This window comes from Orcinus orca, chromosome 9 (genome assembly GCF_937001465.1).
Source record: "Orcinus orca chromosome 9, mOrcOrc1.1, whole genome shotgun sequence".
Taxonomy (NCBI): domain Eukaryota; kingdom Metazoa; phylum Chordata; class Mammalia; order Artiodactyla; family Delphinidae; genus Orcinus; species Orcinus orca.
The window spans coordinates 13468208-13491546 of NC_064567.1; the positions used below are offsets into that span (position 1 = coordinate 13468208).

A 23339-nucleotide genomic window follows, 5' to 3' on the forward strand; every position below is an offset into this window, starting at 1 on the left:
CTAGGGCGCACGGGCTCAGTAGTTGTGGCTTGCGGGCTCTAGAGCACAGGCAGTTGTGGCACACGGGCTTAGTTGCTCCGTGGCATGTGGGATCTTCCTGGACCAGGGATTGAACCCGTATCCCCTGCATTGGCAGGCGGATTCTTTTTTTTTTTAATATAAATTTATTTATTTATTTAATTTATTTTATGGCTGCATTGGGTCTTTGTTGCTGCACTCAGGCTTTTTCTAGTTGTGGTGAGCGGGACTACTCTTCGTTGCAGTGCACGGGCTTCTAATTGCGGTGGCTTCTCTTGTAGCGGAGCATGGGCTCTAGGCACGCAGGCTTCAGTAGTTGTGGCACGTGGGCTCAGTAGTTGTGGCTTGTGGGCTCTAGAGCGCTGGCTCAGTAGTTGTGGCGCACGGGCTTAGTTGCTCCATGGCATGTAGGATCTTCCCGGACCAGGGTTCAAACCGTGTCCCCTGCATTGGCAGACAGATTCTTAACCACTGCGCCACCAGGGAATTCCGCATCTTATTTTTTTTGTGTGTGAAGTATTTATTAAAATCTTTTGCCCCTTTTTCAGAAACTTTGTATTTGAGATTATTGTAGATTTATACTCTTTAACATTTTATTGCATTGTCTATTTTTCACCTTATTGAGTTTTGAGAGTTCTTTATATTCCAGTGACAAGTCTTCTGTCAGATAAATGATATCCAAATAGTTTCTCCCAATTTGTGGCTTGTCTTTTTAAATTCTCTTAATGGTGTTTTTCAGTGAGCTCCAAATTGAACTTATAATAAAATCTTAGAGTTAGAAGAGACCTACCTGATGTTTTGCCATTTGGGTGTACTTTAAAAAAACGTTAAAGTAGAATATTGATTCTTTGTAATGCGAACCTGCGCTATTTTGGCCATTTTGTATTTGAACTGCACATAAAATCCCTTCTGATTCTATTGTCTTCTGTTTTGCACTGTTCCCATCATAGACGAGGAGTTGTTTTTGGTCTCTGGAGTGCCTGTGCCTCAGTGGGCAATATTTTGGGAGCATGTCTAGCTTCTTCCGTTCTGCAGTATGGTTATGAGGTAGGTGTTTCTTTCTAGCTTTTTCTTGAGTATATAAATATATTTTCTATTTTAGGTAATAATCCTGTGACCATTTAAAATGACCTAGAGCTATGTCTGGGTGGGGCAAGGTTTGTATTAAGAGTGGACAAACTCTTGGTAAATTCAAACACGTTAAAAAATTAGTCATGGAAAAACAACCAAATCTAAAGACATATCGGTTGGGGAAAAGTATTTGCAACTCATGTTACAGATAAAGAGCTAATTTCCTTAATATATAAAGAATGCCCACAAATTGATAAGAAAAAGACCAACACACAGAAAGAAAGGTAAAGGATTTGACTCTGTAGTTCATGAAAAGGAAATAGAAATGGCTTGTAAACATACGGCAGGGTATTCCACTTCACTCAGAATTTATTCCTTCATTCAGTAAATATTTTTAAGCTCCTCTAAGTGCCCCAAGGCAGTAAAGAATAGAGCCCTGACCAAGAGACAAAAATCTCTACCCTTATGGAGTTTAGGTGTAGTCGGCAGAGAAATGCAAATTAAAACTACACTGTAAAAAAAAAAAGAAAAGAAACGACACTGTATACTTATTATATTGGTAAAAACCCCAAAGCTTGGTAACATGTTTATGACGATGTGACAAAACAGGCATTGCAGATGGGAGAGTAAATAACCCCTCTTGGGGTCAGTATGGTCTATCAAAATTATAATGGCTCTCACCAAGCAGTTCCACATCTGTGAATTAATCCCATTGGTGAATATACTTCACCATGTACAGAGAGATACATCTACAAGGTTATTTACTTCAACATTATTTGTAATAGCAAAAGATTGGTAACATGTCAACCAAAAGGGAAATAGTTACACTAAGGAACTCCTATTCAGTGGAATGCTGTGCAGCTGTGAAATAGAATTATGCAGCCCTAATGTCCTGACAGGGAAACAGCTCAATGGTGTGTTAAGTGAAGAAAGCAAGGGTGCATAACCGTGTGTGTTGAATGCTGCCATTTGTGTGAAATGGAGGAAGAATTAAAGAGTATCTATTGTATTGGCTTGTATGTTTCCAAAACAATCTCTGCAAAGTAAAAATGAAATAACAGTGCTTATATGTGGAAAAATGAGAATTGAATGGCTGGGAGAAGGGATGGGAGGGAGGGTTTAACTATACATCTTCTACTTTTTGTTACTTGAATCATTGTCAACCTATTGCCTGTTCAAAACCCTAATAATTAAAAGTAAATTGCTCTTTTGAAAAGTAAATTGCTCTTTTGAAAAGCAGCAGATACATTTTTAAGCTGCTCACCAAGTGTTTGGTCCCTGAAGAATTCTGGTCTAGTTAGGGCCAGTGGGAAGTCCTTCCTGTGTTCACATTCACCTTTTCCCAGGTTTCTTAGCTTCACACCTGGATTGTACTAATTGGCTCAGATGGGAATTTCAGTTCGCCCTACGTGCTGCTCCCAGATTTGACTTCTGGCAAAACTAATTTTGTCACCTGTCTCTCTGCATCAGTCTCCACTCTTAAATAAAATAATATTCAGCGATGCAGCCTGGCTCTTGAGTCTTTCATCTGGATAGCACCTTTCCAAGTCAGTGTTCTTCCCTGTTACCCCCAGCAGAAGTCCTCAGCTCCCACCATGCAGAAGGCTTTCCATCTCCCTCCCACCTGGTGCCTTTGCCTCAGCCGTGCCAGGAAAGGTGGTCAGTTGCTATGATTTTCAGCTGCTCCCTAAAGCATTGTCTCCCTCCTTCAACCTCTTTAGCTGTTTCCTTCTTCTGAATTCAGTTCCTCTGTTTGTTTCCTATTAGGACTGGGCCTTCTCATTTATCAGCTACATGCTGCCTTATACTATTATTTTGTGTACTGTTTAATCCTCTCAACTGGAAAATATCTTTGAGGGCAGATACTGTCTTTTGTAGGAGGCCGAGTAGTGTAAGGATTATTACTTTGGAGCTAGTTCTGATTTCATGATCGTAATAGTACCACTCAGTGTCCCGTGGACCTCAATTATCCTCTCTGAGTCCCATAGAGTCACTGGGAAAAACTTGTGAGAAAACACAAGTAAAACACTTAGCTCAGTGCCTGGCACAGGCTAGGCGCTCAGCGCTCATTTCCTTTCCAGTCGCCCTGTCCTCCCCCCGTGTGCCTCTAATGAATGTGCCTTTAATGAGCATCTCAGATGCGTCAGGAACACCTTTCCCTTCCCCCTCCAGTATGCCTTTCTGGTGACGGCGGCTGTGCAGTTTGCTGGTGGGATCATCATCTTCTTTGGACTCTTGGTATCACCCGAAGAAATTGGTGAGAAGCTGCTCTTCTACTCAGAACGTCTTACTATTATAGGCAAAGAGAAACCTGTGGCCAGAACAGCCTATCTCTTCCTAGGAGAACTGTGAGCTCCTTTCAGTGAATGCAAGGAGCAGTATTGCTGTTTGTATCCTGTTGACGCTGCGGCCTCTCCTGGCACAGCTGCAAATGTTTGAGGCAGTGAGGCTCACCTTTTTATAGATTCAGGGAAAACTCATCATTTGCAAATGGGTTTTATAATGGAGATGCTGGCTAGAAATTAGCATGGATGTATTTCGAATTTCACTTCTTGAGACAGATTTCTTTTCCTTCATAAAAATAATTTAGTGTGATACTTATCTGTGGTTAAATACAGAACGTGTACAAGTGAAACCACAGAAGCAGATAGATGTATGATTCTTCTATCTTTTGAGTATACTAAAGAGACATGTCAGTTTAAGAGCACGTAATTAATGGTGTTTTTGGTATTATGTAAGAGAGATACTGTGATGTAGCTGAAAAAGCTTTGCTTTGAAGCCAGGTCAAGGAGAATTAGAGGCCTGGGTTTGTGGCTCATTAGCTGTGTGACCTTAATTGACCTTGGACTCTGAACCTTAGTAGCTTCTTCTGTAAAATGGAAATAAAGATAACATGGCCCCGTAAGTAATGATGCATGCAAAGCACTTAGCCCAGTGCTGGGCACCTGGAGGGCCCTCTGTAAACATGGATGTCACTCTTGTTGTAGGTCTCCCAGGTATTGAGGCCGAAGAAAATTTTGAAGACGACTCACACAGGCCATTGATTAGTGGTGCTGAAAATGAAGATGAAGCTGAGCCTAATTATTCAATCCAAGAAGACAAGACTATTACCCAAGTCAAGGCGATAAGCTTTTACCAGGCTTGTTGCCTTCCCGGAGTTATAGCGGTAAAGCCTGTTCAAATCTCCTTACCACAGCCAGTGAGATGTTATAGCCGGGATAGTAACTCTGCCTGGGATAAAGCATCTTGAAGTATTTCGCTTCTCTCTGAGACTTTATTTTAGGAATATATGTTCAGAGGAATAGTGAATATTGGCCCTCAGCTTGTTTCTGTATTGGCACCACTTGAAGTTTTATCTGAAATCTAATGCAGGGTTTGGCAAAACCTTTTCTGTACAGAGCCAGTTAGTAAATGTTTTCAGCTTTGGGGGCACCATACAGTCTCTGCCACAATCGCTCAACTCAGTAGAGGAAAGGAGTCCATGGACGATACGGAACAAATGGGCCTGGCCGTATTTGGCCCGTGAGCTGGAATTTGCTGACCGTGGTCTAGCCTTCGAGTAAGAAGGCAAAATTGATATTTTAAAATATATACCTTTTGGCCTGTTGAAGTCTTATAGAATTATAAATAGCCCAAGAGAGGTTTGAGTGGTTCGTTAGGTCTGTTTGATTTGCCTATATCCTTACTATTCTAGGGGAAAAAAAGTTTTCCCTTCTGTTAAAGGTCCAGAGCAGAATACTCCACAGCATTTCCTGGTAATGCATTCCAGTGTTTCCGCAACCTTTACAGTTAGGTTTTTTCCTAATGTCTGAACTGAAGCCCTTCTGCTGCAGTTTTTCTGTCTTGGTGTTTCGGGCGCTCTAGCATAGGAGTGGAAGTTAAGAGGCCTAGGTTATGTTGCCAGCTTACCCATTAACTAGGCCTGGGGTAAGTCACTCAGCCCGTCCTCGTGTCTCAGTTCCCCTTCCTATGGACAGAAAGCCTACCAGTCCTCCCTGGAGTCTGTAACACTGGGTTATTGTATTGTGAATAAGCACCTTTTTTATTTTATTGTGTAATGGTGCTTTATGAACGTAACCCGTCAGTAAATTCAGAGTCTGCAGGTTGTCCTACTTCATACTTTCCAGTTCCCTTCTACCTGCCCCCAAGCTAAGAGAACTGACATTTACAAACAAGATAGTTTAAGTGTGAGTTAAAATTTAAGTGTAAGTTCCCACAAGTCTTCAACCAAAAGATGATGTGTAATACAAGGGAAATGCAAGTTCCTTTGGGCCTGTTATTATGCTAATGATCAGTATTTTTTAAAGTAGTTATTAAAATGTTTTGCTGGTAATAGGTTAATTTCTGAGACAGAACTTAGATTTGTTGTGACTAAACGTGGCCCTCTTTTGCTATTGCTTTGTGTTTCACAAGCTATTGTTCCCTGCCACGGGCAGGGTGTAAAGGAAATCCAGTTAACTTAATTCCTTTGTCTTTGTGGCAGGCTGTCTGGACAAAATGCACTCATGATTGGGATTTGGCTCTCTAGGGGGTGGCTGCTGCCCTGCCTGGGAAGCTGCTTTAAAACAAGTGATACCTAGGGAATAACTGGCAGCTCCAGGGAAAAGAATATACTAGCCAGACACCCTTTGAAGTCAGTCTCTCTGTTCCTCCCCCTTTTTCCTTTGATGCTAAATGTCAGGATTTCCTGGTAATAATGTGTTGAATATAGGATTCTCAGCCCCGCTGCCATCTTAAGGCAGCTGTAACTTTCATTCCTCAACCTAGAGCCACAAGACCCATGACGATCCTGTTCTTTCACTTTTGACTCAAAGCTTGTGGAAACTACAGCGTGAAAGTAGTTTTCATGTTGATGCTTTTCTTAAGACCTTGGAACCGTAGTCCAGTCCCATTGCTTTGCATTGTCCATAATGTTAACTTCACAGGAAGTAGAGCCAAAAAAGTCTGGCTGCTTGCAATAAGGGCTGTGATGTTACTGGATTCGTTTGCGTATGGTTAGTGCTAGTCAGTGGCATGAATACCTTTTATCTTTATCCATATAAAGAAATATGAGTATGTGCCCTGCCTTGCAGGTTCAAAACACTGGTTTGCTTCTACCAGAGAACTGAAAGAAGAAAGTGGGGGGACAATTAAGGAGTAGTCCTATGTGTTTTTTATCCCAAGGCCTACTGTACTGCCTTTCTAGACGCTAAGGGGGGATGAAGAGAAGAGGGAGACTGGGTAAAGTCAGGCAAATAGGAATTTGTAGAAACGTTTAATTTGAAAATCAGGTACTATTCGCCCCATACTCCTCTGTTTTGTTTTGTTGTTTAATTACATTTACATGGTAGTTATGTTGTGCCGTTTGTTCCTTACTGGTAGTTGGATGTTTTTCCCTATAGTATTCACTGGCCTACGCCTGCTTGAAGTTAGTGAATTACTCCTTCTTCTTCTGGTTGCCCTTTTATCTGAGTAATAACTTCGGATGGAAGGAGGCTGAAGCCGACAAGCTGTCCATTTGGTACGATGTTGGAGGAATTATAGGTAAGGCCAGTGATACATCTTTTTCTGTAATAAGAATTAGTCACTAGTCATATTTTACTGGGTTATGAAATCTGGCATCATTTAAAGTTTTATTACTTATTCCACAGCTATTTTTCCTAAACTGTCCTACGAGTAAATAGCCAAACTCTTAAAAAAAAAAAGTCCTCAGAAAAGAAGCCCTGGCCTGTGGCAGCCCTGCGATTTACAGGGCTCTTTTTCCCAGTCCTTTGTTGATGGATCAGTTCTTTTGTCTTGGGAAGTGCAGGGATGTCTCTCTCTGATCCCTTTAAGTGTAACCCTTTTGTACACTTTCAGCGATAGCTTAGCTGTAAAGCAAATTGTATGTCAGACATTCAAGTTAGGATGTGAATGTGTTCATTTTATATACCACACCGCAGCCAAAGAAGGGAAACATACTAGCTTAGTGTATTGATTGTCAGATCATAAAGGTAGGAATAATAGCAGGGATTAATTTTTTTGTTTTGCAGTTGCTTCATTGTACACAGCAGATTTTTTTGTTTGTTTGTTTTTTTGCGGTACGTGGGCCTCTCACCGTTGTGGCCTCTCCCGTTGCGGAGCACAGGCTCCGGACGCACAGGCTCAGCGGCCATGGCTCACGGGCCCAGCCGCTCCGCGGCATGTGGGATCCTCCCAGATCAGGGCACGAACCCTTGTCGCCTAGCATTGGCAGGCGGACTCTCAACCACTGCGCCACCAGGGAAGCCCCACAGCAGATTTTAACAGTGACCTTTTGTTCTAACTGGAAGTGTAAACAAGGAAGTAGGAAACTTTCAAATCAGACAGATGTACAGGTTGCATGTTAGTGGGTACTGCTTACATGGCTATGGCAGAACCTTAATATCCTTTCTGTAATGTTTACATTTAGAAGTGTGGGAAGCCTAAACTGCCCTGAGCGCATGAAAGCACAGTGTATCCTTAGGTGATATACTGTTGCTGTATTTGAACTTGGGTGCCCTTGTTCTTAGATCCAGAGCCAAGGTGAGGTTGCTGCCTTTAGACCTGCACGTACTTCTGATGAGGGTGTACCAGGTGTCCCATTGCCCCTAGACTCCAAGTAGGAATGCATCTAAATGTGACTGCGTTGCTTCAAGGATCCACATCACTTCTTTTAAACGTCTTGACCTATTAGTTATTACCAAACCATGATTGCTGCACTTAATTTTAGTGAATATTTATGTTCACTACTACTAATAGCCGATGAAGCACAGTCCTTAATTAATTATCTTTTAAAATAAAAAGAGGAAAAGCCTTCACAGCTGGTTGGAGAAGCAAAAACAGCAAGGAACAGTGGGGTAGTTTTGATGATTTTCCCTTATTTGTGGTGTCCCGTCCCCATCAGCCATCATGGCAGTTAATAGTCAGGTAACCTTTCTGAAAGGAAATTACGGAGGAAATGTTTTAGGAGAGCCAGCTCTCTTTTTGGATGGACCAGTGTTAGGATCCTGATCGCAGGTGGAGGGTATGTGGTAAGCAAGGGTCAGGTAACTGAGCTAAATTAGACATGTTGATTGGGTTGCACTCTTTGTGCTTGAAGGTGGAACTCTGCAAGGCTTCATCTCTGATGTGCTACAGAAGAGAGCCCCGGTGTTAGCTCTCAGTCTGCTTCTGGCCGTCGGCTCCCTCGTTGGATATAGTCGTGAGTATTCCCTTGCAATTAAACTGTTTTCCTCATCTCTTAGGACTAAGGCATTTATTTGCCTTGAGTCAGTGATCAACCCTGGGGGGATAGTTGAGACCAGCCACAAAGGCATAATATTGGACCTTTGTATTGTCCTGTAAATGCCGCTAAAAGTATCACATAGTTTTATTTGTGTTGGGGAGGAAACTGGCATCTCTTCTGCTTTGTTGGTTTGTTTAAAAGCTTGCTTGGGAGTGTATATGCTTTGTTCAAGGGTAGGCTCCAGAGTGGCAGCATTAGAGCCAATAAAACAATAAAAGGGACAAGATTTCAAAAGAGGAAAGATGGTAATTAGGTTTGGTATATGTCCCTTAAGATGCTGCTGAGATAGAAGCAGAGTTTTCCTGTAAGCTTTTAGAAGTCACATTAGCTTGAGCACCAGCAAGAAGCAGACATTACAAATAAAAGCTGGGGGAGGTGGTGATGGAGCTGTATGCGCTTGTATCCCTGGGAGCGATCTGTGAGGTCACGGAGATCCAGGCGCAGATCTGTGTGTACTGTTGGGTGGAGGCACACGTAATGTGCTCCTCAGATCGTTGTTCTGTGTCTGTGTGTCTCCTCACAGGTTCTCCAAATGATAAGTCCATCAATGCGCTTCTGATGGCTGTCACAGGTATGGCATAAGCTCCATTTCACTGTACTGTTTCTCTGTAAGGAAAAAGGAAAAAAGGAAACTGATTTCTCCTTCAATTTGAGTAATGCTAAAACCACAATTATAGAGAACTCAGAAGGTAAAAAGGAAAGATGCCTCCTTCAGATCCTACTTCTCTGCTCTCGTGTGACCTCCTCAGTCCTGTCGTGACAGAGGCAGTCCCTTTTGACAGAGGTTTCCTAAGATTTTTGATTGCTGCCCCGCCCGCTCATGTTACTTGCAGAAGTGGCTTAGGAAGATGCCGCATTGGAAACCAATTCACCAGCCTTCAAAAGGTCCAGTATAGCTAGTTTTTCCTCCTGTGTTGGAATTGGTCAGAATTTCTTCACTTGAGCCCCAGGTGAAACAATTCGGTGCAATTAGCGACCGTGTTATAGAAGAATTCTTATTTTTCAACTTGAGATCATAGGATAGTGGGAGCTGCTCCTGCTCTATGAGGCACGTGGGACTGATGCAGCCTCATGGACAGAGTCACATGGGCCAACTCCCGCTCAGTCCTTGGACAGCCTCACCGCGAGCAGTGGCTGATGGAACCCCCTACACCGCTGAAATCGCTTTTTCTCCTCTCTTTTTTTTCAATACGTTTGGTTGAATTTGGGCAGTCAGATGCTCTGCGCTGCACCTCTACCATAAGAGAATTTGACAAGCTAGTGCAGTTAGTTGTCAATGCATGCGCACTTCACAGGATTAGAAAGCTGTGTGTTCACTCTATTTTCTAGAGAAAAGTGGATGCTAACTAGTTTGAAGATGTTACTATCTGGGGGAGTTTCCATTTTTATTGGTTATTTTTTTCCCCTCTTTTTGTTTCTCTCCAACATACTGATTGGAGTATTGGGATTAAGAGTTTGCTTTATTCAGTAGATTCCTAGTGTTGTTACAAATAGTGTCTTAATAAGAACCTGTTCTGTTTATGACTTCAGGATTTTTTATTGGTGGACCTTCTAATATGATTAGCTCTGCTATTTCTGCGGACCTGGGTCGTCAGGAGCTGATCCAAGGCAGCACTGAGGCTTTGGCGACCGTCACAGGAATAGTTGATGGAACCGGGAGCATTGGAGCTGCGGTAGGCCAGGTGAGAGAGCAGGGGAGGGCTTGACATGGAGTGCTCAGCAGTTCTTCAGCGGTGGAAGAGTTTACCCCACCCTCTGGGCCACAGTAGGGTGGCACTCTTGTGCTGTAGTGCACTGTACTGAAAGCCTTGTGTTTTTAGTCTTTGAGGTCCAGCTGATGTGACCTAATGTGGAAGGTTGCTCTACATTTATCAGTTCCTTCTTTCCACTTTTACCTCCAGATTCTTCCTGTCTGAAAAGAAGCTAACACCTCATAAGACAGATTCTCCAGTCCCAGCCCGCCACCCCTTTCTTCCAGCCTGAACTTGGCACTCCAAGGAGGCCATGAGACACATGCTTCTCATTACCCCACACCTGACATGCAGGCCCTACCTCTGTCCCCCTACCAGACACACACACGTACACACATTCTTCCCATGGATCCCTGCCAGAAATTGCCATGGACTCTGCAGCTGCCCTGAGTCGCTTACTCTGCTTCCTACAACTGTGTCTCAAAAGGCGGTTCATAAATGTCTTATGCCAGAATCATCTGGGGGTTCATTAAAGTACTGAACACTAAGCTTACTGTAGACTTGCTGAGTGAGAGCCTGGGGATCTGTATTTCAGCAAGCCTTCCTGGCGATTCTTACGCACTCTGAAGTTTGAGATCTTCTGGGCTAAGATTGGCCTACTCTAGGTAATCAGAACTATTCAAATCGATCCTTTTTGCTTACATTCAGCTTCAGAAAGGCATCCCTTCTCTGGGACAGTCATGAGTCATGCCTCGCCTAGGGTATACTACTCTAGGTCATTGCAGAATGTGGATTTTGCAAAATGTGGATTTGAGAATCAACTGCATGGATAAAATGGTTGAAACCGTGGAAGTGATGTGATGTTTAATGGGGAAAGAAAATATAGGCAAACCCTCAGAGGATGCCCAATGGTCACAGAAACAGGAAGCCAGAATTTGAGGAGGTGTGTTACTCAGATCATAGAGGTAGAGAGGTCAGGAGAAAGAGAATGGAAGGAAAAAGGCTTGTAGTTTTGACATTGAGGTCATTAAATGGCCTTGAAGATTGCTGCTTAATGGGAGTGGATCAGTGGTATCCGATTGCTAGTGGTTAATGCAAGAGCAAATACTGAGGGAGATAAACCATCTTAGTGCTGGTCTCCACCCAGCCATATATTACACATTTATTTGTTAATGTCTGTGTCTCCCACTGTAAGGTGAGCTTCACGAGGGCAGCATTTTATTTGTTTTGTGTTCTACTGTAGCCCTGGTACCAGGAACGGTACCAGGAACGGTGCCTGGCACACAGTAGACATTCAGATATTTGTGGAATGATTGTAGAATGAGTGATTTATAGGATCAGTGTGTTAGCATATTTGATTCTGAGACTAAAGGAAAAACAAACTTAGCAAAGGTAGGAGAAATTTGTCCTGGAGTAGGAACTAAAAAAAATGCTATTGGCCACCTGTTCAGATGTCTTCATATAAGGGGTATTGGGCATCCTTTTCTGAAATTACTGTATTTTAAGTTTTCCTTCCCAACTAATGTTTTCTTCATTAATCAAATGGGTAGATTGTAATTAGCATTTCAAGGAGTTTCTTTTTATTTAGAATGCCTGCCAGTGTTACGATCCCTATCTGTGAACATGGGTCAGCATTAGGTTGACTTTCATGGTTTGGGAAGCAGGACCAGGACCAAAGCATAGCTAGCTTTACTCATTCCCCCGCCATGTTGATTTTTGAATGATTTTCTATTGCTTGAGGTATGAATTCCAAACTCCATGACTTAATAGGGACTTAATAAAGCCCTTAGAAGGAAACATAGGGACGACGCCTCATGACAGATATACACCAGTGGTCAGTAAGCACCTGAAAAGATTCTCAGCATCCTTAGGGAGATGCAAAGCAAAAACATGAGCTACCACTTGACACCTAATGGCTGTAGTTAAAACAAAACAGAGTAACAGGTGTTGGTGAGGATGTGGAGAAATTCACATACAGTGCTGGTGGGAATGTAAAATCGTGCAGCTACTGTAGAAAACACTATGGTGGTTCCTCAAAAAGTTAAACATAGAATTACCATATGACCCAGCAATTCCACTCCTAGGTATGTTGTACCCCAAAGAATTGAAAACAGATTCAGATATTTGTTTGCCGATGTTCACCACAGCGTTATTCATAGTAGCCAAAAGGTGGAAACAACTCAAGTGTCCGTTGATAGATGAATGGATAAACAAAATGTGGTATATCTATGCAATGGGATATTATTTAGCCATAAAAAGGAATGAAGTTCTGATACATGCTACAACATGAATGAACCTTAACAACATTATGCTAAGTGAAATAAGCCAGACACAAAAATATTGTGTGATTCTACTTAACATGAAATATCTTGAATGGTAAATTCATAGAGACAGAAAGCAGATTAGAGTTTATCAGGGGCTGAGGAGAGGGGCCATGGAGAGTTCTTGCAGAGAGTTAACGGGTGCAGAGTTTCCGTTAGGGGTGATGAAAAATTTTGAAAATAGGTAGTGGTGATGGTTGTGCAACATCATGAATGTATTTGATGCTGCTGAGTTGTACACTGAAAGATGGTTAAAATGGCAAGCTTTATGTTACATGTATTTATTTTTTAAAAGAGCGTGGGTTAAAAACTATTGGATACCTTTTATTAATTGAAAATAAAAGAATGTGCTGTAGAGTGTCAAAGTCATACAGTAATCCTATGAGCAAATAGTGTAATTGAAAAATGAGTGGTATACTTAAAAGACAAACTTTTAAAAAAAAGTTTTATTTATTTATTTATTTATTTGGCTGCATCGGGTCTTAGTTGCAGCATGCGAACTCTTAGTTGTGGCATGTGGAATCTAGTTCCCTGACCAGGGATCGAACCCAGGCCCCCTACATTGGGTGCGTGGAGTCTTAGCCACTGGACCACCAGGGAAGTTGCAGAGACGAACTATTTTTAAAAGCATCAATTATAGTACCATTCACTGGAAGAAGGACTGATTAAGTGGAAGTGACTTGAGGCTGTTCATCATCCTCTCTTAATTTTTTTTTTATAAATTTATTTATTTTATTTTATTTATTTTTGGCTGTGTTGGGTCTTCGTTGCTGCACACAGGCTTCCTCTAGTTGTGGCGAGTGGGGGCTACTCTTCGTTGCAGTGCATGGGCTTCTCACTGAGGTGGCTTCTCTTGTTGTGGAGCATGGGCTCTAGGTGCGCGGGCTCAGTAGTTGTGGCTCACGGGCTCTAGAGCGCAGGCTCAGTAGTTGTGGCACGTGGGCTTAGTTGCTCCATGGCTTGTGGGATCTTCCCGGACCAGGGCTCAAACCCGTGTCCCTTGCATTGGCAGGTGGTTTCTTAACCACTGCGCCACCAGGGAAGTCCCCATCATCCTCTCTTAATAGAAAAGTGAAAAAAAATATACCTCCTGAACTTGTGCCTTCTGTTACACAGATTTTGGACTGTGCCAGCTTACCAAATGAAGGGTGTCAATAAAGCTTAAATAGGAGCATGTATATGCAAGAGCTCTGCAAACTGCAAAACATTATACAAATCCTAACTCCTTTTTATTTTCTAGAAGAGATATGTTTAATCTACTTTTTTAAAAAAAATTATTTATTTTATTATTTATTATTTTTGGCTGCATTGGGTCTTCGTTGCTGCGCGTGGGCTTTCCCTAGTTGCGGTGAGCAGGGGCTACTCTTTGTTGCAGTAGTACTTTTTGAAGCACGGGCTTCTCATCGCAGTGGCTTCTCCTGTTGTGGAGCATGGGCTCCAGGCGCACGGGCTTCAGTAGTTGTGGCTCGTGGGCTCCAGAGCACAGACTCAGTAGTTGTGGCGCACGGGCCTAGTTGCTCTGCGGCATGTGGGATCTTCCCGGACCAGGGCTCAAACCCGCGTCCCCTGCATTGGCAGGCGGATTCTTAACCACTGCGCCACCAGGGAAGCCCTAATCTACTTTTTAGCTACTTCAGTTTATTATTTTATAAAGGATTATATTGTGATTTCTTTTTCTCCCTTTTAGTATTTAGTGTCTTTGATCCAGGACAACCTAGGATGGATGTGGGTTTTCTACTTTTTCATTCTTATGGTAAGTGTGTGCCCTTTTTGTTTTTTTTAAACTAGTAGTTTTTAAATTAAATTAGTTCAAAGCATTTACTTAAATCACTTTTTTTACACGCAAAGTAGTTTTTTTTGGTTGAGGAATAATTGACTTAAAATAAATTGCATATATTTAACAAGTAAAATTTCGTACAGTTTAACATATGTGCATGCGTGTCTGTGAACCCATCATCCCGATCAGGACAGTAAATGTATCCATCACTCCCAAAAGTTTCTTCATGGCCCCTGTGTAATCCCTGTCTCTTGCCTCTCCACCATCCCACCTCTCTCCAGGTAACTACTGATGCACTGTCTGTTGCTATAGATAAACTTGCGTTTTCTTGAGTTTTATATACATGGAATCATACACTATGTATTTTTGTCTGCTTCTTTCCTTCAGCATAATTATTTTGAGATTCATCCATGTTGTTGCATGTATCAGTAGTTCATTTCTTTTTATGGTTAAATCACTTCTTAAACCAACAAAATTGCTGACCACTTTTAAAGATTCTTTTGTGAAAAGTAACATTTTATTATTCTGAAAGACACATTCATTTTTCAAGGAAGGAAAGGGCTGTTAGTTTGCCCTTGACCTGAGTCTAATGAGTATTGTCATTTATAATTCCAGAAAAAATGAAGAGAGACTTATACCCCCAACCATTAATCAGGGTACTCTTCCAGAGTACTCTCTGTCTGCTAAATATAATTTGGGAATTCTGAAGGAAATGTGTATGCCAAGCCACATAGGGTTAAAAAAGAAGCATTGCTGTAATTAACACTGTGGTGTGCAAGTTCTAAAATGAACCTCGAGTCTCTTGAGAAAATATCTGTTGTGCCTTCGACATTCTTGGCTGGAACTCTGTACTTTCTGGGAAACAGCCAACACAGAATAAGGCCTTGTGCTTTTAAAACATTGCTCTCTTTTGAATAAGCATGTGACATACTCTTATCACATATTGAGACGGTGCTCAAGACAGGTCTACTTGAGAGTCTGGTGATGGCTTCGTCCACCAGGGGATGCATTCAGTATCCTGTCCCTAAATCTAGGGCATCCTAATTGGAGGCAGCCTCCATTGCCCAAGTCTAGATGCTGTCCTCCAGCCTATCCAAGGAGCCTTTGGGATAGCTCAGCACCTGGAATCCCCTGGAGCTGCCTTAAGGCTTATGTACTCTGCTATCACAAAGGATGCTTTCTTCTGCCTGAGTGCTCTCCAGCTTCTACAGACTGGGCCGTATAACTCGGTCATCTACTTCTGAGTAGAGGGAAGTATCTCCTGATGAACCTGTTGGTGTGATCATACTAGAAATGTAATAGAAAGAAAACGGAATCTGTTAGAAGAAACACTGTTTAAATCTGAGCTCCAGTATCAATTTTCTGCCCTACCTATGAGTTATTTAATCTGTGTACCTTAGTTCTTTTTTTGGAGACTGTAATGTAACATTAAGTATTTTGTAATATTAACTGTAATTTTCAAAATCATTTTCTAATTCATTAAAGATTGAGTTGTCCTTGTACGAAGTCAAAAAGAATGTAATTGTCCAAATTCATTATTATGTTCAAAACATGATGCTCTAACAGAATTAATTAACTTGTCACTGCATGTTCAATGCTTTTTTCTCTTCACAGACAAGTTGCACAATTCTATTTATTTCACCATTAATAGTGAGGGAAATATGCTATCTTATGCAAAGACAAGAAGCTCGCATATTGAGTGGGTGACTGGTGCCCACAAAAGAACAAGAATAATAGGAGACACATCAGGACTATTTCTTTTCATTCACCTTATTTTGGGGTTGTCTTAAGAGCTCCAGCATAACCTCAGATCATCAAGCCTCTTTCAACAGTGTCAGCCGCCGGAGATGCTGACCAGAGTGAAGGCTGGGCTGTTTTTCTACACTACAGGAATCATTGTTAATGATTTTTATCGCTGTTGTTTCATGAATGTACTGAATGGCCTATGAATCTGCCAGTGTCTTTTTTGGCCTGTGGAGGTTTATCCCTTTAACCGTAAATGCTGTATTGGACTTGGACCCAAGTTCTCCAGTCTGGAAAGCCGAGTGACCACAAGGCAGTCAGGCATGGTTTGTATCAGTGACGTGCTCCACGAATAGAAAGGATCGTTGCATTTTGCTTTGGTCATGAGTTTGCAGAGCGTGCCTCGTCTCTGAAGCATCAAATCCGGATAAAGCACTCTAGCTGGGTCCAGCGTAAGCCTGCTTGGACAGAGAATCCCTTTGTTAACGACGGTGGGAAAAATCACACTACATGCTGATTGGCTCAGTCACTCTGTATCTGCTCTAAAGTCGTTCAGCTCCAGAAGCAGAAATATCTTCAAGTGATTGTCAACTTGTTCTCCTCCGTCTTCATTCAGAATTCCCTTTGGCTCCTGGAAGTCTTTAGTCTTCCTTTCAAGGACCATAAGGTACCTCGATTGTGAACATGCCAGTGTGTAATTTACAACTGAAGTACTCAACCCCAGATTGGTTCTCTGGGAACTTCAGGATCCACTAGGAAGCTAATCTGCTTAGCAGTATTTTCAGAGGATTGATCTCTGTCGCAGCTGGGTTCCTTGCATTACCTCAGCAGAAGACTAGAATTAGAGAAAAAAGAAAGACCTTTTGGCCCTGTAAGTGTTAAGTATGTGACCTTGAATCACATTAATGGATTACTAGGGCCTGAGGTGTATCTAGGTATCTATTCTTTAGAAGTTTGTAGAATATATGTCTTCAAGGCTGTGAATTCTATACTAATTATCAATATTTTAAGGTCATACTGTATATATATTTTAAATTATGGAAGTTAACAGGTGAAAACTGTGCAATTTTGAGGGAGGGCTGCCTAATTTGCATTGGGTTAGGGAATATTTTTCAACCTCTTGCTTTATACTCTCAAATGTGGTGCGATTATGAACTTGTTAATGTTATTTAATCAAGCAGATTTCCAATCAGTTAATTGCTCATTACTGACAAAAAGGGAAAATATGAAACACAGAAAGGGAAAATAAACTGACTTTTATAATAAATATCTGTCCACCTGGTTATTTTATATATACCGTGAGCTCCGCGCTGTAGAATGTGACTCATGCCTTGCAATTTCCTGCTACTGAGTGTTCCCTGGTGACTATTCACTGACCCTACGGTGTTGCCAGATTGTACAGGTCTATTTCTACTACATTCTGTGAAAGCCTTCCCTTCCCCTTTGTGTAAGACTGTGCTGAGTTTGGATGAGCTGCCTAGTTGTAATTTAAGAATCGTCTCTAGATGAACCCCGTTTTGATGATTTAGCCCCTGTCTGACATTTGGCTGAGCGTTTCCTCTCCCCCTACGTAATCAGTGTGGTCACATCTTCGTATCCTGACACCAACCATTGTTTTCTTTCTCAAGTTTAAAATTAGCTGGACAGGTGTTCCTCTGACCTCTCTGTAGCCCCCAAGTTGTACCTGAAATGAAATTATAAATAAAACAACTGCTCAGCACTGAATGAAATTATATCTTGCACTATGGATATATTTCCTATTGTTCTCTTTCTTACGTGTTAGCTTTAAAGAACTCCTAAGAGTTAACTTTCTTATTTTTTTTTCCCTTGAAGAAAAGGCCATAGTGAAGGCCAGTTTGGAAAAGCATTCTTCTCCGACACCTCGATCCTCCGATACTCACTAGGTTGAAATACAGCACTCTGGCCTGCCTTTTCTTGTCATATGGTGTTTTCTTTTCTCCTTCCATATAGTTTCAAAGGGAGAAAGGCCCCTCTCCACTCCTGCTTATTCTAGTCTTTGCCGCTTCCTGGAGGGCTGGTGTCCCAGTCAACATTCACACAAGAAATGTCTGAGGGCCCCCGTGTGCGTCGTGAAGTTCAGCAAGATGGAGGGTACAGGATGCTCTTGTCCACCACTCCTTCCCTTTCCTTTACAACATCAGAAGTCCTCCCTCCTCCCACATAGGTAACTGATAAAGCCTTTTCTTATCCCTACTAGTTCTTCTGACTTACGTCCTATTTTCCTTTTCACAACCAAATCCTTTGAGTTAACAGATGGTATCTGCTGCCCTCCTGGCTGTGCTACAAACTTCCTCCTCAACTAGGTAACTAACTGTATGTCTATTTGTCCAGGACACTCCTGGTTTATGCCTGATGTTCTGACATAATTATCACGTCATAATTATAGCACTTTCCTTTGCTCTCCCAGTCTCCTAGTTTGGATATGTTACCCTTAACCTCTGACCTTTTTTGCATCGCTCTCCAGAAACCGTGCAACTGAAGGTCATAGAACTTAGATACCTTTTTTTCCTCATTCCTTATCTTTCTTAATCCTCCTCTTATACTTGACTCCGGTAACCACTTCATCTTCTCCAGGACTTTTTTTCTTTGGCTTCTATGGCATTTTAATGTATTGAATCTTCTTATTTCCTATCTTTTACTGGGTTCTCTTCTCTGCTCACCCTCTGCTAGTTTCCAATAGGGGTCACCAGCTTTCCCAGATGAGCTGTTCTTAATACCTAACAATAGCTCTGTTAAGTACTAAAGAGAGATAGGGCATCCATTTATATAATACTATCTGGTGTTTAGTTAACTGCAAGTCTCAAGGGAAGTGAGCTCAACTTATGTAACCTCAACCCCTGTCCCATCCCCACCCAGACCACACTGCCAATTGGCTTTATGAATGGTTTTCAAATTTTCTAAGTCATAAACCCTTTTGAGAAGCTGACAGCCATTTGCCCTCTCCCCAGATCAAAATGCACCTGTGAACAAACTTTCAAGGTTTATTACAGGGTGTTCACAGGCCAAAACTTGAAGCCCGTCCTTAGACCACAGAGTTAGAAACCTTGGTTGAGAGAATCGAGTGCCATCTGTTAGCCTGAGGTTTCCCACAATCCACCTTCAGTCTGTTTCTTTCTTTCTTTATTTAGGCTGCACCAGGTCTTAGTTGCGGCATGCGAGATCTAGTTCCCCAACCAGGGATCAAACCCGGGCCCCCTGCATTGTGAGCATGGAGTCTTACCCACTGGACAAACAGGGAAGTCCCTCAGTTTGTTTCTTTACCGAATCTCCTGATGTCTCTCTACACGAACTTTCTACAAAATCAGACTGGTTAGCTTATTGACTACAAATGGCAGTGTGTATTCATATCAGTTTACATTTTTTTTGGAAGCACCTGTGTTTTGGTTTGTTTTCTCTTTTTTTTGGTTTCTTAAATGAAAAAAATGTTTAATTGTGATAAAATACATGTAACATAAAATGTACCATCTTAACCATTTTAAGTATACAGTTCAGTAGTGTTAAGTATTAATATATTCACACCGTAGTGCTTACCTTCTAGTGTTGATTCACACTTCTGGTCTGTAATACCCCTTCTTAACTCTCTACTTTCTGAATCTTAATTTTTTCCTCAAGACTTGGACAAGCACCATCTAGTCCAAGAAACCATTTTCCAGCCACAGCCTTACTGGCCCCCCATCGTCTCGCCTTTTTTTGGTAGCAATAGCAATATTACTTATTTGGTCCTTAGCTGCTTCAGTCTAACCTGTTTTTATATCTAACTCCCCAAGGTGATTATTGGTCTTTTTTTTTTTTTGGCTGCATTGGGTCTTTATTGCTGTGCGCGGGCTTTCTCTAGTTGCGGCGAGCGGGGGCTGCTCTTCGTTGCGGTGCATGGGCTCTGGGCGCGCGGGCTTAGGTAATTGTAGCACGTGGGCTCAGTAGTTGTGGCTTGCAGGCTCTAGAGCGCAGGCTCAGTAGTTGTGGCGCACAGGCTTAGTTGCTCCGCGGCATGTGGGATCTTCCCGGACCAGGGCTCGGACCCGTGTCTCCTGCATTGGCAGGCGGATTCTTAACCACTGCGCCACCAGGGAAGCCCTGATTATTGGTCTTTTTCTCCAATGCCTAGTTCCTTGCATGGTTGGTGCTGCGTAAATGTTGATCGTGTTGGAAGAGGTGGAAGGAAAAGGAGTGGAGGGGGGCCGAGTGGAGTGTGGCTCCCTGACCCTGCATGTGGCTCTTCCCCTTGCTTTACAACATGACACTGCCTCCCACAGTAAATGGCCAGGTTATCAGGCCAGGCCGTGGGGCAGAGAATGCATTGTCCTCTCCTCAGGCTCTTCAGTAGCCGTATCAGCTCTCCTGGAGAACTAAGCCACAGTGAAGGGCGAGCTTGCTGCTACAGAAGAAACCCCATGTTGTTCAGGCTGCTGTCTTTATTCCTGCTGCGTGTTTTCACCTGGCCCATCCTCTTCCTTCCAGTTCTGTCTGTCCCTCTGAGCTCCTGATGTCCTACCTCCATGGGACTTTGCTTTTTTTTTCTTAATTGAAGTTTAGTTGATTTACAATGTTGTGTTAGTTTCAGGTGTACAGCAAAGTGATTCAGTTACACATGTATATATATATTTTTTCTGCAGATTCTTTTCCTTTATAGGTTATTACAAAATATTGAGTAGAATTCCCTGTGCTATATAGTAGGTCTTTGTTGGTTATCTGTTTTATATATAGTAGAGTGTATATGTTCATCTCCATGGAGCTTTTCCTGATTACCCCACTTCTAATGCTCTTTCCTTTCCTTAAAATTCTAGACTCGTTACATAGACCGTGCAGTCTGCCCAGGCCGAGTGATTTTACTGCCTTATTTTGTTCTCTGGTTGTTTCTGGTTAAGTTGTTTCCTCAGTTAAATTGTGAGCGTGAAAGAGTCAACTCCATGTCCAAGGTCGCAGCAACCATCAATCAAGACAGCTCGTTTATCTTCCCTTGTGGCCTCTGTACTTTCAGGCACATCTTCCTTTTGCTTTTCCTTAAATGCCCTGACCATTTCTGGTGACCAAGTTTTTATTTATTTACTTATTTATTTATTTTTGGCTGCATTGGGTATTCGTTGCTGCGTGCGGGCTTTCACTAGGTTGCTGTGAGCGGGGGCTACTCTTCGTTGTGATGCATGGGCTTCTCATTGCGGTGGCTTCTCTTGTTGCGGAGCACGGTCTCTAGGCATGCGGGCTTCAGTAGTTGTGGCACGCGGGCTCAGTAGTTGTGGCTCGCGGGCTCTAGAGCGCAGGCTCAGTAGTTGTGGCTCGCGGGCTTAGTTGCTCCACGGCATGTGGGATCTTCCTGGACCAGGGCTCAAACCTGTGTCCCCTGCATTAGTAGGAAGATTCTTAACCACTGTGCTACCCAGAGAAGTCCCTCTGGTGACCGGGTTTGTTCCAGCATATATCCAGAATAAAATCAGATTCAGTATGAAATTTATATATGTGAACACAGATAATACAAATCGCTTAAATGGTTATATATGTGTTACAGGTAATTCTAGGTGACTATATATATGTATATATGTAATTATATGTTACATTTAACTATACACACACATATAAATATATACATATGTACATGTACATCAAGACTAATATTTGAAAGGGAGTTCTATGCCTGAGCCACCAATGCTTCATGTGTGTACACAACTTTCTATTTTTTTTAAGCTTCTCATCTTCCTGGCCTCATTTTCTTTTCTTTTTTTAAACAAGTTTATTTTATTATTTATTTATTTGGCTGCACCGCGTGGCATGCGGGGTCTTAGTTCCCAGACCAGGAATCAAACTCGTGCCCCCTGCAATGGAAGCATGGTGTCTTAACCACTGGATCAACAGGGAAGTCCCCTGGCCTGATTTTCTTTATTTTCTTTTATTTTTTATTTTTTTGGTCATGCCACACGGCTTGTGGGATCTTAGTTTCCTGATCAGGGATCAAATCTGGGCCCCCTGCAGTGGAAGCCCAGAGTCCTAACCACTGGACCACCAGGGAATTCCTGGTACATGACTTTTAAAAGTACCCTCCCATCCACTACTCTCTTTTATCCCCACTGCATTTGTAAGGTAGGAGGACCCGTGGTTGTGGTCCTTAGATTTGAGAACTGAGGCTCTGAGAAGCTCATGGGTTTGCCCAGGGTCACACATCTAGTACATGACAGCAGGACTGAATCAAAACCCAGGTCTTCTGACTTCAGTGTTTTTTTCCGTGATGCTACTCGGCCTCTTCTCATTTGACTTTAATCTTATCTTGGGCTTCCTTCCAAGGTACACGCTGTGCAAGGCTCTCGAATTCCGAGCGCCAGAGTCCTGCAGGTGAGCAGGGCTGCCAGACGCTGCGAAGCTTTGGCTTTTAAAAAGAAAAACAATTATTTATTTATTTTTGGCTGCATTGGGTCTTTGTTGCTGTGTGCGGGCTTTTCTCTAGTTGGGTCGAGCGGGGGCTACTTTTCGTTGCAGTGTGCAGGCTTCTCATTGCGGTGGCTTCTCTTGTTGCAGAGCATGGGCTCTAGGCACGCGGGCTTCAGTAGTTGTGGCGCACGGGCTTCAGTAGTTGTGAAGCGTGGGCTAAGTAGTTGTGGCTTGCGGGCTCTAGAGCACAGGCTCAGGAGTGGTGGTGCACGGGCTTAGTTGCTCCGTGGCATGTGGGATCTTCCCGGATGAGGGCTGGAACCCATGTCCCCCGCATTGGCAGGTTCCCCAGGGAAGTCCGAAGCTTTGTCTTAAAACTGCCTCCAGCTCGCACCTGCTGCTGGACTGAGTGCCCCTCAGAGCCCCCCAGGGCCCCTCTCTGCAGCGCCTTCCACTCCAGGTTTGCCTTTTTAAGGAGCATCTCTTCCCTCTTTCCTGGTCCTTCTGCCTGAGGCTTAGGAAGATCTGCCACCTGACAGACTCTTGCATTGTGACGTCTTCTGTCCTCCCCCGGCCCTGGAGTTGGTGGAGGTGCTGATATCCCATGCCCACCTGAGCCAGCTCTGCCTCTTTCCTCTTGACCAAGGTCCCTGCTCTTACCCGTCATTTTTTTTTTTTTTTTGGCGACGCCTCAAGGCTTGTGGGATCTTAGTTCCCTGACCAGGGATTGAACCCAGGCCCCAGCAGTGAAAGCACCAAGTCCTAACCACTGAACTGCCAGGAATTCCCTTACCCTTCCTTCTAATGAATGTTTAATTAACTTTGAATGACAGTCTTATATCTAAAATGCTATTAGTCAGCTTTTTATTGCCTGCCATTGCCCTCTGATTAAAGAAATAACTTATTTTTCCCTTTTGCCCTTTCAGAAATTAGATAACAAGTAGCAAAATCATTTGAAACCATTTAAAATCCCATTTAATCACAAGGATGTTGTCATAACTTCATCAGTGAAATACTGATAAAAAGGCCACGCTGTTGGATGGGAATGTTCATCTGGATTGTAATGGGATAATTGT

At 42.6% G+C, this 23339-nt stretch overlaps 1 protein-coding gene across 6 annotated transcripts in view; it reads left to right on the forward strand.

The window, feature by feature from the left end:
- The window catches only part of SLC37A3 (solute carrier family 37 member 3), a 44805-nt gene extending 27653 nt beyond the window's left edge, over positions 1-17152 (forward strand). For 3 of the 6 annotated variants that reach the window (XM_004272138.3, XM_033432338.2, XM_049715091.1), the window contains exons 7-15: positions 969-1065; positions 3262-3346; positions 4077-4255; positions 6471-6612; positions 8168-8269; positions 8877-8924; positions 9884-10035; positions 14053-14118; positions 15757-17152. In XM_004272138.3, the coding sequence (XP_004272186.1) occupies positions 969-1065; positions 3262-3346; positions 4077-4255; positions 6471-6612; positions 8168-8269; positions 8877-8924; positions 9884-10035; positions 14053-14118; positions 15757-15849 (964 nt within the window). In that variant the 3' untranslated portion in view covers positions 15850-17152. The other 3 variants (XM_033432340.2, XM_033432341.2, XM_033432342.2) reach the window with 3 other exon arrangements.
- Positions 17153-23339: the final 6187 nt, after the last annotated feature.